Here is a 15,971-nt window from a genome sequence, read left to right as displayed (position 1 = left end):
ATACATATCGTGCTTCAACTTCCCAACAATGAGTTCTGTACCAGTAATAGATATTTCGCCTCTATCTAAAAGTAAGTGGTTTCCATGTTACTTTATAAGTGATCAAACGGAATCCCTATATGACATATGCATATACTGTTTGAGTTCATAGGTCCACGGAGGACGGGTAGAGTTTCTTTTGTACGGACTTCGCCTTCAGCTTGGTCCAAATGCATAAAGGTCTTATGAACTTGCGAAAGGATAATGATGTCTCTTTTTGCAACTGATTATTATGAAACTTTGACAAGCATGTGAAGTTCAAAGCGAAAAACTCATTGACCGTAGGCACAATCAAATATGCAAATTGAATGTGGTAATATGCGCACAGAGCGTTTCATTGAGCATTTCTGACTACAGTGACCTAGACCCAGCTAGAAACTTGAACAACAAATATTCTTCCCCCCAAAATAGAAGTTTCCCGTTATTTATCCGCCATGTATTTACAAACTCAAAAGTAAATGGCAACGCTTTTGATGCGAGTCTAATGTTCTCGGATGTTCCTTGCGTGAGGAGTGATAACATACGAACGCCGGCTAAATATTATCTTCCACGTCTAAAATCTTTTCAGCATGTTGAAATAGATAATCCCAATAAGTAAACGTTTCTTAGAAAGGGTTTTACCTTTAGAGCCTTATTCATGGCTGGAAGCTTTAAGTTTATCATACAATATTGCTATAAAAAATCAGTTGAACATTGACAGTGGAACATTGACTGAGAGCAGAATCCTGGCAGTCTGTGCACCAAAATGGTCATTTTCATACTCCATTTCCCTTAAAATCGAAGTGTTACATAAACTGCAAGCTTTGTCTCATGTCGCGTTAATATACTTCGATCTACTTTGTTATAATTTGCGTAACAGTGCCATTAGCGACCTTTTATATTATAGAACTTTAATATTCATAAAGCAGTTTGCACGATAACCAATGGGCTCATTATCCCGTCACGATTTTCCGTCACAATATTATCATACCACTTCTATTCCGCACATGCTTGAGTTCTCCACTAGTGATACACATTTTATCCGTGTGCAAAAGTAGTCCTTATGGTACTTTATAAGAGGTAATCTGGTAAGGTGTGATTTTAGCGCCCCAGCTTCCCGCAAAATTATGGAGCACGTGGTTGAACGGTGTGGAAGCGCGGTGGCTTGATGCATAGTTTGTACGGTCGCCTCCAGATGGAGCAGCTCGGGTTCGGCCTCGTGTTGTGTTCTAGGGCAATACACTTAATTCTCGCAGGGCCTCTCCCACCCAGATGTATAAATTTAATGCTGGGGATAACCCTGCGATGGACTCGATCATCCCATCGAGGGATGAAGTTGAAATTCTCCTGGTCTCTTCATATCACAGAAACCGAGATAAGCGCCGACCTGATGGGCCAGTTGGCTCGTATGCAGACTTTACCTTTACGTGGCTCAGTGTAAATGAGTTATAAATCCTGACTTATTCCAGTCTAGGCTATCTCACACGCAGATGTTGACGTCTTTTAACACATTTTTTTTTGCACAACTGGCGGTTAGGGCTTTTATGCACAGACGTGACAACGCATGCTCAATGCAAGTGCCGCCTCGTCTAGATGCTTACGATCCCTGTTATCATTCTCGTGTGGGCATCCGTGGATTATACGTAAGCAATCGTCCGACTCGTCTGAATGACAAATTGCACTACAGATGTAAACGTACAAATATTCGTCTGGACAAAACCTTGCCATACTTTGCAAAACTACAACGAAAAAAGACTAAGTCATGCGCATTCGCCCTCGACTTTTATGAGGAGATAATACATTTGGCCTTTGGCCTCATCAATTATCACCGCTTAGAAAACTAGAGCTCATGATCTAATTGTTAAAAGACCGAGTGGAAGTTTGGAATACACGAGCTCCAAGTGAGTGTTTCTACTGCTTTATCGAGTTCTCCCAAAACTTGCTCATCGTGCACAATGTGGACCCAATGTACCAGAACATGCACAGTTAGCCAGCAGGCTATGTTGCCTTTCTATTCTACTGCCTTATTTTTTTTTTTTTGTTTAATAGAACGTCTCATTTGTTTTTGTTCAAGCACAGATGACAACGTAGTGGACCAGCAAGCTATAGATCAGGTCTATAAGCAGATTCACCAAACTTGTAAAGATATTGGATTCTTCTATATAACTGGTCATGGAGTGGAGCAATCGACCATGGACTTACTTTTAAGATATACACAGAAGTTTTTTGCTCTTCCAATGGAAAAGAAAACTGCTCTCAGCATTCATAAGAGCCCATCCTACAATGGATACATTGAGCCAGGTACCAAATATTCCTTGGAATCATGTACGTTAACTTAATTTCAAGGTAATATACTCAGTTTGCCATGAACTAGAAGTTCATCACAGGTAAAAACTTTGTCGGGAATCATTTCATCGTTATTTTCGATTCCGCAACTGGAAACTAGTTCATCAGAAGCCGCTCATTCATGATCACCCCAGAAAAGGCAAAGCGACTGGAGGAATAATTGTCTTAGCAAAAACCACAATTGAAGGACACTAGCTGGGCCTTTTTAGTTTCGGGGACAATTTTATCTTGATCGAATAAAGATTATCGTTCAGGCTCTCTGTCCTTTGCCTGCCTTGTCGACGAGGGAGGCAAAGGAGAGAGAGCCCAGGATGATGATGATGATGATGATGATGATGATGATGATGATGATGATGATGATGATGATGATGATGAACATAAATGACAATAAGAGCATGTAACGAAGAAGTTCTAGGAATTAATGATTGTAAAAATGTTTCTTAAAACTTGTATGAGGAATTATGAAACCACGGGAAGACGATGATACTATCGGGTACTGCAACAACCGGTAAAGGAATTCATTGAATAAGATGGAGAATAAGATAAGTTAGTAAGTTCTGCTTATCGGTTGATTAAAAGACTTTTAAAATGTGTCTAGGTTGTGAAAGGACTCAAAATGTTGCAGATATCAGAGAAGGGATTTATTGTGGTCGGCAGTTGCTACAGTCGCATGATGGAGATGTAATGGTGATGAGCGACAATTTTCCAGAGGAGACTGATTTACCAGGATTTGCAGAAAGTGTAAAAGGCTACAAAGCTCAGCTCACAAAATTAGGGTAAGATGAAGAGGCAGTACATGTGGATAAGTCATTCTAATACAGTGGAACCGCGTTAATACGGTCACCAACGGGCCATGAAAACTTGGCCGTCCTAACAGGGTGGCCGTAATAACGGGGTGGGGTCAAATTTCATGACTGGTCTAAGCTGAGACGTCCAAACAGATATAAGCATCCGTAAAGCAGATATAATTTTTACAAAATTGAAACTTTAATCAGTACATACAATATTAACAATGGGAAGATGAACATAACTTGTTTGAGTTGTCGTATAAACGGGGTAAAATTATAGATTGAACAGGTTGAGATTTCAGAATGTGGCCGTTTGCCGTATTAATGAGGGTGGCCGTATTAACCGCGGGGTTTGGGTTCCACTGTAAAGAAATTCATTTTGATTATCAGTCACTATCATTTTCCTCACCTCGTGCCATTGAGTTCAAATAGCAATGAAAATTGCAGTTTTTGTCTCAAAAGAAACTCTTGGTACTTGACACCCTTTCGCATTACAACTAGGAGGAGACAGCGCGCTTCTTGGCAACAATAAATAAAACCATTAAAATTCAATTTCACATTGGTGGTGCAGTTCAGTGGTGCAGTTCATTATTCTTAGTTAGTGATTTTCTCATCTGCTGTTTTTGACAAAGTGCACGGTTACTTTTCTGCAACAGATTTGCAATGATAAAAGCCTTGGCTGTTGGATTAGGGCTCCCAGAAGACTACTTTGTTGACAAGTGTTCCCCACCTATGAGTATTCTAGCTTTCTGGCACTACCTACCCTACCCAGGTGACACTGACTCTTGGGGGGTAGGACCGCACACCGATTCTGGCATGTGGACCTTTTTACTGCAAGATGATATTGGTGGATTGGAAGTGGAAATAACAGAGGGACAATGGGTTGAAGTGAAACCAATACCAGGTAGTGTGCAACGCTCTTTATGTTTGGCTCCTGATTTTTGAAAACATCTCCAATCTACTAGCTACTTTACTATCGTTTGATGGAAGGCATCTACGCTCTGATGGTATAGGTTCTCGAGACACTGGCCATATTGCAGTAGCACGGCAACCCTTCACAAAGCGTCTCCTACCTGACACTGGGTAATGAACTTTTCCATTCTTTGTGGCAACCAGATATTAACTATTTCTTGCTTATTAACAGGCACATTCGTGGTTAACCTGGGAGACTGCCTTCAGGCCTGGACCAAGGGTTTATACCGAGCCACAAGACATCGTGTAAGACGTTCAATCAAGACAGATCGATACTCAGTGCCATTTTTCTTTAACCCAAATCGAGGATGCATTATTGAGCCTATTGAGACTGACATCACAAGAAATCTGACCTTCACCAAGATTGTAAAAGGCCTTGAGATGCCCTTTCGCTATGGTGATTTCGCCCGAACACTTTTAGAGAAAAGCCACGGCTGGAGCAGAGGACAGAATAACATAAATTGAAGTTTGACTGCATATACTTTATTTTTGACACCTCTAACTCTTACTAACGGTGTGCAAAAAAGTCTTGCTCAGGGTTAGTTCATTTTTCCATCAGGCTACTGGATTGATTATTTCATTTAACCAAGGACAGATTCATACATTTTGTCGGTATTGCATGATAAGAAGTTTTGCCGGGCAAATCCATGTTCAGAGAAGGACAGTCGTGAAAGGCAAGCTTTCTGCTTCAGCTAACTCTAAATAAAATAAACACCGAAATACTACCTTCTGCGCCGTTGTTTTTCGGCAAAAGACTTCTCATCAAGTTGCCTTGTTTCAAAATTTTCAGGTGAACCCCAACTGTATTCACATTTAAATTTCAAGCAAGTGCGATCCCGTTTTAACATTTTTGTATTTAAATGTCACAAATTAACAAATAGATTCCATGTTGCCGTGCGTCTGTTTAGTAATAGATCACAGATGACGTCAAAACGTGGGAAGAACAAAAAAACTGGCTCAAGAGGCGATAGCCGAGTGTCACTGATGTTTTTACAACAGTTTGACGTCTTCTGTGATCTATTACTGGACGACGCACGGCAACAAGGAATCTATCTGTTTTATATGATAAAGAAATAAGAAAAATGTTAGTGACGTCATCTATACGTCATATTCTCTTGATGCGAGACAAATTCGACGGAATAAGGTGCTAGTGAGTAGCGCCCTATGTTAGGAGGAATTCTGTCTGCTCGTGTGAGCGTGGCGTCCGGTAACAAAATGAACGTTCAACGTTCTCATTCCAAGAGACGCTCATTTCAGCCTCGGCACTAGGAAAAGGTGGCTTTAAAGACTTTCCGTTTTTGGTTGATCTCTAGCTGCATGAAACCGTTGAAGTAGAGCACCTAAGGACCTCAACATAATTACAATTCTTTACAATTCCACCTCTAATTCCAGCCTTAGATACCAACAATACCAGCGATTAGGCGTTCCGGCTGAGTTACATGGGAGAGTTAAAAAGACCGATTCCCGCTTCACTGACTACCCTAAATAATCAATCAAATTTACTTTTACAGGGAAAAGAGCCACAAGAAGCCTACCTGCTCCACCTACACGATCATAACTGTATGATAAAAAAAAAAAAAACCAGTCAGTGGACAGTTGCCATTTTCTTTACACCGACTTCCTCGACCCAGTCTTTTTTTTTTTTTTCATTTTCGCCTCATTCTTTCGTAGTCTACCCCTCGGGTTATTGCGTTTGGAGTAATTATTCGGATAAATTCCCAAATGTTTAACAGACATTTTAAACTGAGAGAGGGAAATTTTGCGTTCATTTGTAATACATAGCCAAAAATATCATAAAATTAATTTAGTTCACCTGTTTGTAGTTTCTTTCGGGGCGTCAATTTCGATGATCTCGATTTCTCTAGATGTAAGGAAGGGTTCAAAAGGGCTGCTTTTTCAGCAAATGTTAATGTTGATGGCAAATACTTAAGGCAAATCAAAAAGGTTAATATTAAACAGCGCTTACCGGTCGTCCATTCTAAAAACGGGGTTTGGTAGGTAGCCGATGAAGAATGGGGAGAAAATGAAAATGTGAAAAAGAAAATGGCGGCTGTTTTTCATACAGTTATGATCGTGTAGATGGAACAGGTAGGCTTCGATTCTCGTCCCCAGAGGCCGCGCTCCTTTTGGTCAGCCCCAAGAATCACGACCTCAGCACAGGTCCAGTGAGATTCCGGTTCTGATTGGCTTTGCAAACACAATAGAATGAGACCAGAACCAATCAGATTTGTCAGATTTGACTTTGAGCATGCGCAGAGAGACAGGAAGTCCGTGGATCACGAACTTCCGGTGTTGGAACCGGCCAGAGGTCGCGATTTTTCGTGCTGACCAAAAAGGAGCGCGGCCTCTGGGGACGAGAATGGTAGGCTTCTTGTATCTCTTTGCCCCATAAAAGTAATTTTGGTTGATTATTCAGGGTGGTCCGTGGGGCAGTCTGAAGGGTAGTCCGCCGATTGGGGGTCAGTCTTTTTAACTCTCCCGAGTTACAATATGGGCTCTGGGTACGAGAATGTGGAATGTTTAATTCCGGGACATTCCCCTGACGTACTATGTTGAAAGCCAGGCAATAATATATTCCTTGAGAAGACAGAGCTTTACATCGAGTGCCAACACTTCATCACTCCGCTTCAATCCTGATCATGAATTCTGTTCCACTAATCGATATTTCGCCTCTGTGCAAAAGTAAGTTGAGTTCATGTTTCTTTGATTTAATTAAGTAATGGAAAGCCCGTAGATTCTCGGCGTTTCTCTTTTAGTATAATGGGTCTGTACCTATAACATTTTGGTCGAGTACTTCCGAAATTGTCTTAAAACGTTTATGAACCAAGTCGAAGATGAATTAATTTTAGGAAGGGATAAGATTTTCGTTGTTTACAACTTTTCAACTTTTCATTCTAGCAGTTAGACACGCTTACGAACTTCAAGTCCAAGCATTTCATGTCTTCCAAATGCAACACAGAAAACGAAAGTTTCAATGTGCTGAGCGCAGCATTTAGGAGACTCTCGCGATGTTATAGATTTGTCTGGGCACATATGGCTTCCTTTAAGATTTAAGTTGTCGCATTGGTCTTCAGGCATTTAGAAGTAAAAGCCTGAAAAGAGTCAATGGATAGTAACGCTCCTGGTAATGGATCTGTTAGAGGAGAAATAAATAGTTATTTCTTCGTTTTCCCACCCTTCCCAGTATTGAAATCCCCCAATTATTTCCGACAATTAAAATAGTTAATCATTTCAGTGTTGTATCTGAAACTATTGATATTAAAATGCTCTTTAGAAGGCATTATACATCGGAGAATGTCTCAATACTTAACACGAATTTAAAAACAAAAAAATTTTGCTACTATCATACTATTAAAAGGCCAAGTCCCTTTCCTCGGAAATTACTTGTAAAATGTTTGTAATTTATTTTCGCTGTCCCAGCATGAAGCCCGAAAAGGCTTTTCCTGGAAGCTGTAATAAGTTTTCCCAGAAACTCGTCCCTTAACTTCCGGTTATTTATGTTCGACCTCACTTCCGTTCTTCACAACTGCCCGAGCCGAAAGATCTGGAAACGAAATCGCTGGCAGAGATGAATGAAAAAACTAGCACTTCCGGTGAGAAACCAAATGAAGCTGGTCTTTCCACCGGAAAGTATTCGGAAAAACTGGAATACCTTCAGAGTAATCCTCTTTTCTCATGCAATATCCAGTATTGCTACCACAATAAAGCCCCTAGCATCCCTGTTTGTACCACACTGCCATAGTATATTAACTAACATATTCACGTAGTAAGCTATGGGAAAAGACTGTGGCCAAGGCACTCAGCCACTGGGAGCGAAAGCACAAAAGCTGTGTCGCGTCACCGAGGGGAGGTGGGAGGGTCGAAAATTCGATCAGACATTTTCAGTACAGAATGCAATCAGGGCAAGAGGATAGATTAAATAAGAAGACATTGCAGGTGACAATTCCTTCTTTCAATTGAATAATTAAATAATAGTTATGCAACCTACGCAATCAAGAACTTCGCGGCATAAACATGAATGAAAATATTAAAGTGAAGCATCGTGGTGTCAAGGACACATTGATAGCACTCGCTTACTCGGCTCTCGTTTACAAGTGGTAAAGGAGGGGCTTCGGAATTTTACTGGACAGGGGTGGAAGCTAAGTGTGTTGGGTGGAGAATAAAAGATCAGTGCACAAGGTATAAATAGGATTAGCGTTGTTTACATGTGCAAACACGAGAGCTGTTCGCCTGGATTTAGTTCCTGCACTAGATGCAGTCCTTTATTAGACGTCTACCGCAGAGTTTTTTTTTACCAGAGGAGTAGTAAATCAGCTGTTTGTCTCGGACAGAGAGAAGCCGTTCAAAAGCCAAGATGTTAAACAGTTTGCTCTGAACGTGGGCGATGCCTGGAAGGTCAAGCTGCCACAATACCAAGGAGGAGAAGATTTTTTGAATAGGGTGGTTCGTTGCACCAAGGGCAGCTTGAAGAAAATCCCTGGTGTGGCCAAAACTGACTCATGAAGGACTACTAAGTCTTCACTCAAGTTGGAAGTGTTGTAACACTCGACCGCTCACTTACGTTTACGGTGACGAAATACAATTTGATGATCGGAAGAAAAGGTTGTTGTCCAGCGACCACAACCTGAAGCTCATTGACAAGCAGTTACTGCGAGTGACGTCGACGGAAGGGGATATCATAACCTCAAGTTACTTTTGTCCCACTTCTCATGGAATAAATGGCAAATAGACTACCACACTAATTTTCGTCAATTTCAAATCTGATGAAGGAGATATGGTCGTTGTGAAGGAGGAAAATTCACCCAGAAGTACTGGGAAGTTAGGTCGTGTTGATGAAGGGACGAGATGGCAAGACGAGGAGGCAACCTCAAGAAATTGCTGCCCTTGAAGAAAGAAAGAATAGAAATTGCGACTGCTGTTGCTAGTCCCGCCCCTGATTACCGACCTACTGGGGAAGGCTCTTCAAAGAGCACGAGAACCCAGAGGACAACCTGCAATCACGAGGAGTTATCGTATAAAGAGAAAAGTTTTACGCTGGCTCGTTCACGTTGTCTAAGATTCTACATTGGTCCTTTGATCGCGTGCCGATGTGAGATATGACCTGGATCTTGTGATGATCAAGTCACGCGGATTAGAGTCTTATAGCTTTGAGTATAAACATTGTGGAATTAAAGAGAGTTGAAATGTGCGTTTTCGCTTTCTTTCACAAAGGTACTTTCCCTTCTTTAATTCAATATTCCCCGACAAAGCAGTATTCATCAACCATCATTCTCGCTTCAACCTCCGATCACACGGCATAAATTTTGTACCTGTGATAGGCACTTCCCCTGTAGAATGGTGCTTTCGTTTTAGTTTAGAAAGTTAAGTGATTAGCACTGTTACATCCCTGAACTCATCTTAATATACAAGCGGTAAAGGGTTTGTTTGAAGGAAAGTTTGGTCAAGTTCTCATTTGTTAGCATTTTGAAGTAAATGGACCAAGGCGAAGGAAAGGTATGTAGTGAGGGGATAAGGTTTTCCTTTTAGATTGATATAGTAATCAGGTACAGAAAAAAGTAAAACGGAGTTAATGTTAGCTTATGTCGTGTTATTGCGTGCGAACACTGCTGACTAGTCTCGTTGTTTGGGATACTGAATTCTCTCCAGTCATAAAATCCAGAATATACGTCTTTCGTGTTTAGAATGTTATCACTGATCCTGATGTCTCCAGCTTTTCTTAGATAGAAGGAAGCGACAGTTTGTCTTACCAAAAACTTGTAAGTGTTGTTTATGCATTAAATACTAATTAATCACAACCTAGAAATATCAATTCTTTTGATAAAATGCTGTCATGACAAAGTCCTTTCATCCTGGTCTCTGCTAATCTCTTTCTTTTCTTTCACAGGAGGCAGCTTGGCCGACCAGCAAGCTATAGATCAGGTCTATCAGCAGATTCACCAAGCTTGCAAAGACATTGGATTCTTCTATATAACTGGTCATGGAGTAGAACAATCGACCCTGGACTTGCTTTTCAGTTATGCACAGAAGTTTTTTTCTCTTCCAGTGGAAAAGAAAACTGCTATCAGCATTGATAAATGCCCATCCTACAATGGATATGTTAAATCAGGTACCTACAATTAAATATTCCTGGGAAAAGTGTATGCCAACTATAAAGGACCAACATGGTGTGGATTTTTAAACATTTTACTGAAAATAATTCAGCAGTAATGATTTTATTAAATAAAACGCTGCTTTCATACTACTAGTGAAAATAAGTAAAGGAGTCTATTCAACCACAGTGTTTCTCTCCTGCTAAGCTTTGAATCCATGATATGGTGATCAAGTAACATGGAAAAGAATTAGCAGTGACCCCAACCCCCTAATATTTAGGACCCAGTATACACTTGGGCCAAAGCAGATCATGGCACAGGCAGTGGAAGTCTTTTATAAAGTGTCTTGCCTGAGATTGCAACAAAAGGAGAAAAGCTGGGCCCTCTGATTTCAAAGCTATTGCACTTGTGGGGGTGCAACATAAATATGAATAACAGTGACAATATTTAGCCAAGTCTTAAAGCGGAGCCATTTTTACCATGAGAAAAGTGATTCACAGGTTTCTATGAGTGTGGGGCTCCACTTAGCAGCCCTTTGGGCTGCTGGAGCTTTGCTATAAAAAATTACGATTGTTGTCAAACTAATACAGGAAACAAAATGCAGCTGATTTCTATTAATTTTACAAGTAACTCAGGCTGGTAAGATTCCTGTTCAGTGAAAAACTTCTAAAGTCAGATACTATGACCCGAGTTATTGTATCAGTAAGAGCATGTAGGGCTGAGTCCGATAAAACTGATCAATACTTCTTTTGTTAAAGGTTCTGAGAAGACACAAAATGTTGTAGACATCAGAGAAGGTGTTTATTTGGGCGCAAATGTGAAGCATTTACACGAGGAAGATGCCATGGTCACATGCGATAATTTTCCACAAGAAAATGAGTTACCAGGTTTTGCCAAAACTGTAGAAACCTATAAAGCTCATCTAACAAATTTAGGGTAAGAACTAAATAAAACTAAAAAATCAAAATGTAGATAGGTTATCATAATAAAATTTATTAGGTAGATGTGGCATGATGAATATAATAATATGATGCAGGGCTTTTATCCCGACAAGCACCAATTGTTATTTTTCATAAAAACTAAACAGAGAGCCAGTGCTTTTTAAAAAAATAGGAATAAAATCAATTTCACATTAAGTGAGTGCAATTTGTAATGCCCAGTTATGATTTTCTTTGTACTCGCCATCTGTTTCATGACAAAATGCATGGTTTCTTTTTGTTTATCAACAGATTTACAATGACAAAAGCTTTGGCTGTTGGATTAGGGCTCCCAGAGAGCTATTTTGCTGACAAGTGCTCCCCACCTATGACTATTCTTGCCTTCTGGCACTATCCCCCCTACCCAGCTGACACTGACTCTTGGGGGGTGGGACCTCATACAGATTATGGTATGTGGACCTTATTACTGCAAGATGATATTGGTGGTTTGGAAGTGGAAATGACAGAGGGACAATGGGTTGAAGTGAAACCAATACCAGGTATTACTTACATTAATTGTGTCAGTTGCTCCTGTCAACTCATTTCTTTCAAAGAATCCAAGTTAAGATTTCCTTTTGTACAATTTCCAGATAAGAGATTATCTGGAAAAAAAGAAAAACAAACTCCCTACTGGAGTACAATAACATCTCTTAGAAAACAGTACTTGAACATCAACATGCAATGTAACATATAACCAAAGGGCCTTCAGTAAGAACAAAATTGTAAAAATTAAAAACCTGCACTGCATTCTGGAAGACACAAAGATTACCAAAACAACCAAAAACAAAATGAATATCTAAGAATCTAGTAGGAAAAGTACATGTTATACAATGCAAGTGAGCCAATGACGCATCCCATGAGACTAATAAGCCTTTCCCTTTCCCTGACAACCAGACATTAACTATGCCTTTCTTACTAACAGGCACATTAGTTGTTAACCTGGGAGACTGTCTTCAGGCCTGGACCAAAGGTCTCTATCGAGCCACAAGACATCGTGTAAGACGTTCAATCAAGGCAGATCGATATTCAGTGCCATTTTTCTTTAACCCAAACCGAGGATGCATTATTGAGCCTGTTGAGACTAATGTCACAAGAAATCTGAGTTTCACCAAAGTTGTAAAGGGACAGGAGTTGCCCTTCACTTTTGGCGATTTTAGTAAAAAACTGTTAGAGAAGAGTCATGACTGGAACAAAGGATACAATAACACAGAATAAAGTCTTGAAACACATTTACTTTAATTTGAAAACTTTACAGAGCACAAAGAATGTCATGTTAAATAATCAAAGGCAAGTGGATCTTGAAGTCAGACTTGTGGATTCTATCCTTTGCTTGCCTGATGGGTAAGTGAAGGTTAATTACAGAAGTACTGTAAGCAGTTAAAACATTTATATATTGAATTAATATTAATCATGCTAGTATGAATTTTTGGGAAGCTGTTAAGAATGACTTTTAGGCTAGCACATCATGTTGTACCGTCCTATGTTACTTCTTTGTTAACATTGCAAAGGTAGATACTTGTTTCAGAAAACCCTGTACCTCTATTCTTGTGGTCGTATTGTTTCTAGAACAAAGCAATTTACATGTACAGAAGATTTGTCTATATTAGTATCAACTATATGCTAGAAGAAAGATACATCACTTACAGGATCACACAAATGTGTGCTTAAAGGTGGAGTGATACTGTACCTATGTTGTTAGTAGCTTTTTATATTTTGGGAGACCTCACTTCTCCCTTTTCTTGGTTCCAAGTTAAGTGTATCTTTTGGAATTACTCATAGCTTGTTTGAGGAAATGTTATCTGCTGTTTTCAGACTACAATAGTGTGTTAACTATGACTCAAATAAAGAGTACAGTAGCTCTAAATTTATTGCCATTCTGTGGTGCCTCTGTGGCCATGTTTTTCATGGTTTCAAATAGAAAAGAAATAAGTCAAGCCACTTGGCAAGGTTTTAAACTTGAGAATAAATGGTTAGTACAGTGGAACCCCACCTTACGATCACCCTGTTAATACGACCACCTTGTTATTACAGCCACTTTATTCTGGCCCAAAAAAAAAGCACAGTCAGTCATTTTCTTATTTAAAGAACCCCTTTAATACAACCACCCCGTTAATGCGACCAATTTTTCATGGCCCAAAGGTGGTCGTATTAACAGTTTACAGGAGGCTCTCACTTTATAATGATTTGACTGGGATATGTTTGCTATTTTAAGGCAAAGGTTGGTTATGGGAGATGGTCATGCAGGGAAATTTGGCGACACTACCTACTGCACTTTTGTGTTCACTGTTATACAGTTGTATGCAATCCTTCTAATTTGCATTGTTCAAAGTACAACTAGCTAATCCAGAATTAGTACAAACTTTGATTTAAGTAAGGATTTCTTGTATATATTTTATTTGTCCTTCACTTTCAACTTTTATTAATCTCAAACTGTAAAAAAACAGAGCAGTGAAAACATTTTTATATGGGCATTGTGAATACCTTGATTAACTTTAAATCCTAGCTTAGAATCAGTTAGCCTTCAGAAAACTGTACCCTATATTCCCAACATCCCCACATTCTTGTGGTTGATCCTAGAAGACCCCAGGGATGCATAATGGTTAGAATCTATCAAATAATCAAGCTTTAAAAAATGTACCTTAGCAACAAAAAATAGGCCATTTTTACCAACGTACAAAGCAAACAATAATAAATATAGTAATAATAATAATAATTATTAAAACTACCATTGACGTAAAAATAAATCATCATCATCATCATCATCGTCGTCGTAATATTACCTTTATACTAATGAAGTGTCAGATTAAAATACGGTAGCAGTTTCCCACTAAGGACACCAAAATAAAAGCAATTTAAAAAATAAAATTTTGGTATAGCTAACTACATAGTATTACGTTTAAGCTAAGGTTATAAGGGTGACAGCTGAAAATCAGGAGCAACTTCAGAATACCCGGCCACTTTACTTACATGTGTCGGTGGGCTTTGAAGAACGAGGTATATAACAATAGTTGCTATTCTTATTCAATGAGATGCTAATAAGTGGCCGGGTATTCTGGAGTTTAGCCGAAAATCACAACCATGTGGAAATTCTGGACGTGGGAATATATGTTACTGGCGTATTCTTTGTAGGACCAAGAACGCTCTAAGAATTAAGTTGAAAATATGGCAAACATGTACGTTATATCCATTCTAAAAATATTATAATACTAAAATACCTAAGTGTTAAAAGAGGAAGAAAGAATTGTTTAAACGTCTTGAGTCAGTTTTTAATAAGCACAGTCTAAACCATGAATCGCGCGAATAAGACGAATTTTGCACCAAACACAAAGGACTCAATTTGTACCTCGTGAAGCCCTTGTTACGTTATTTAACCTCTCAACAGTTGTTCATCGACCATGTTTATGTCAAGTTAAAGAGACAGATATAATTGTTCCTCACCGAGCGTTGCAGAAAGGACAAACACCAGCCATTTTCACAAAACATTGCCACACAACTCGTTTCTAGAAATGTTGCAACCAGACAAGCGAGCTTGACTTTCGCTCGGATCGAAGGGAACCAATCAGAGACCGGTAGTGTGAACGTTAAACCAATCAGTGACCATAACAATTGACCAATGAAACGTGCGCAATCTGCATATATATCGTTCAATCACATATGATTGACGCCATTAATAGGTTTGAACCGCGGTAAAGAGGAGAAAAGTTGAGGATTGTGGCAGCAGAAAATGGCTCGTACGAAACAAACTGCCCGTAAATCAACCGGAGGAAAGGCTCCAAGGAAACAGCTAGCGACCAAAGCCGCCCGTAAGAGCGCTCCATCAACCGGTGGCGTCAAAAAGCCTCATCGTTATAGGCCGGGAACTGTCGCTCTTCGTGAAATTCGTCGTTACCAGAAGTCGACTGAATTGTTGATCAGAAAGCTTCCATTTCAGCGTCTTGTAAGAGAAATTGCCCAGGACTTCAAAACTGATCTTCGATTCCAAAGTGCTGCCATTGGCGCCCTACAAGAAGCCGCAGAAGCTTACTTGGTTGGTTTATTCGAAGACACAAACTTGTGCGCTATCCACGCGAAGCGTGTGACCATCATGCCAAAAGATATCCAACTCGCCCGCCGTATCAGGGGAGAACGTGCTTAAAAATAACTTGTATCATCGCCTGTATATATGAAAACTTTTATGGAACTTATCACTTGAGTAAGAAACTGAACTTTACTGCGATACATGCGCTAGTCGTCAGTAACGGCGTTACTATTCCATTTCTTGTCATTCAAAACTGAACTATTTTCGTTTGAATTTTTCTCTAAATCTTGTTCATTTTTTAACAGTTCTGTGTAACTCTAATAACAGTCTGTATGCTGATTTTCAACTGTATCTAGGCTCTTTTAAGTTTTATTTCAACACGTTGTTTTATGTTGTCGGTACTTAATATTTTGGCGCAATTGTGACGAGCGAGAACAACAAGTCTTTTGTTTCCTGAGGGTAGAGAATTCGAATGTCAATGCCCGTAAATGCGTTGTTGTAATTTGACTTCTTCCAAGGTCCTTAGTCAATCTTCTGGCAATTTTGTACCAGAAGACACTCCTCAAGGGAAAAGACGTAGTCTGTAGTATAAGTACTGTCTGTAAGATATCCATTTTTAGCCTAACCCGTATTTAAGAGGCAATAAAGCTGTTTTCTCGTACGTAATTGTGGTTGTGTCCATTCTACATTTGTATCAGTGAAGTTTAGGATGCAGAGGGAGATTCACCACGTAGGAACTTAGAATTTGCGTGGTAAAACTTCC

At 39.6% G+C, this 15,971-nt stretch overlaps 3 protein-coding genes across 3 annotated transcripts; all 3 read left to right on the top strand.

Annotated features, from left to right (window-relative positions):
- The first annotated feature begins 1,973 nt into the window (after window positions 1–1,973).
- Window positions 1,974–5,602, top strand: LOC145488352 (uncharacterized). Its single transcript, XM_081467236.1, has 4 exons — window positions 1,974–2,319; window positions 2,963–3,140; window positions 3,809–4,056; window positions 4,297–5,602. Exons 1-4 carry the CDS (start codon window positions 1,974–1,976, stop codon window positions 4,587–4,589), a joined length of 1,065 nt encoding a protein of 354 aa, XP_081323362.1. The 3' UTR covers window positions 4,590–5,602.
- Window positions 5,598–13,337, top strand: LOC145478690 (uncharacterized). The gene is made up of 5 exons (XM_081456797.1): window positions 5,598–6,806; window positions 10,009–10,230; window positions 10,972–11,149; window positions 11,443–11,690; window positions 12,113–13,337. Exons 1-5 carry the CDS (start codon window positions 6,764–6,766, stop codon window positions 12,403–12,405), a joined length of 984 nt encoding a protein of 327 aa, XP_081312923.1. The 5' UTR covers window positions 5,598–6,763; the 3' UTR covers window positions 12,406–13,337.
- Window positions 13,338–13,354: 17 nt separating this feature from the next.
- Window positions 13,355–15,869, top strand: LOC145478969 (histone H3.3). Its single transcript, XM_081457190.1, has one exon. It carries the CDS (start codon window positions 14,915–14,917, stop codon window positions 15,323–15,325), a length of 411 nt encoding a protein of 136 aa, XP_081313316.1. The 5' UTR covers window positions 13,355–14,914; the 3' UTR covers window positions 15,326–15,869.
- Window positions 15,870–15,971: the final 102 nt, after the last annotated feature.

This window comes from Orbicella franksi, chromosome 1 (assembly GCF_964199315.1).
Source record: "Orbicella franksi chromosome 1, jaOrbFran1.1, whole genome shotgun sequence".
In the NCBI taxonomy this organism is placed as follows: domain Eukaryota; kingdom Metazoa; phylum Cnidaria; class Anthozoa; order Scleractinia; family Merulinidae; genus Orbicella; species Orbicella franksi.
This window is presented reverse-complemented; position numbering and strand designations above follow the sequence as displayed.

Coding starts and splice junctions, on each gene's coding strand:
- LOC145488352 (XM_081467236.1), top strand. CDS start 1,974: ATGTGGACCCAATGTACCAGAACATGCACAGTTAGCCAGCAGGCTATG. Junction 2,320..2,962: donor CAATGGATACATTGAGCCAG/GTACCAAATATT, acceptor AAATGTGTCTAG/GTTGTGAAAGGACTCAAAAT. Junction 3,141..3,808: donor GCTCAGCTCACAAAATTAGG/GTAAGATGAAGA, acceptor TTTCTGCAACAG/ATTTGCAATGATAAAAGCCT.
- LOC145478690 (XM_081456797.1), top strand. CDS start 6,764: ATGAATTCTGTTCCACTAATCGATATTTCGCCTCTGTGCAAAA. Junction 10,231..10,971: donor CAATGGATATGTTAAATCAG/GTACCTACAATT, acceptor CTTTTGTTAAAG/GTTCTGAGAAGACACAAAAT. Junction 11,691..12,112: donor TGAAGTGAAACCAATACCAG/GTATTACTTACA, acceptor TCTTACTAACAG/GCACATTAGTTGTTAACCTG.
- LOC145478969 (XM_081457190.1), top strand. CDS start 14,915: ATGGCTCGTACGAAACAAACTGCCCGTAAATCAACCGGAGGAAAGGCT.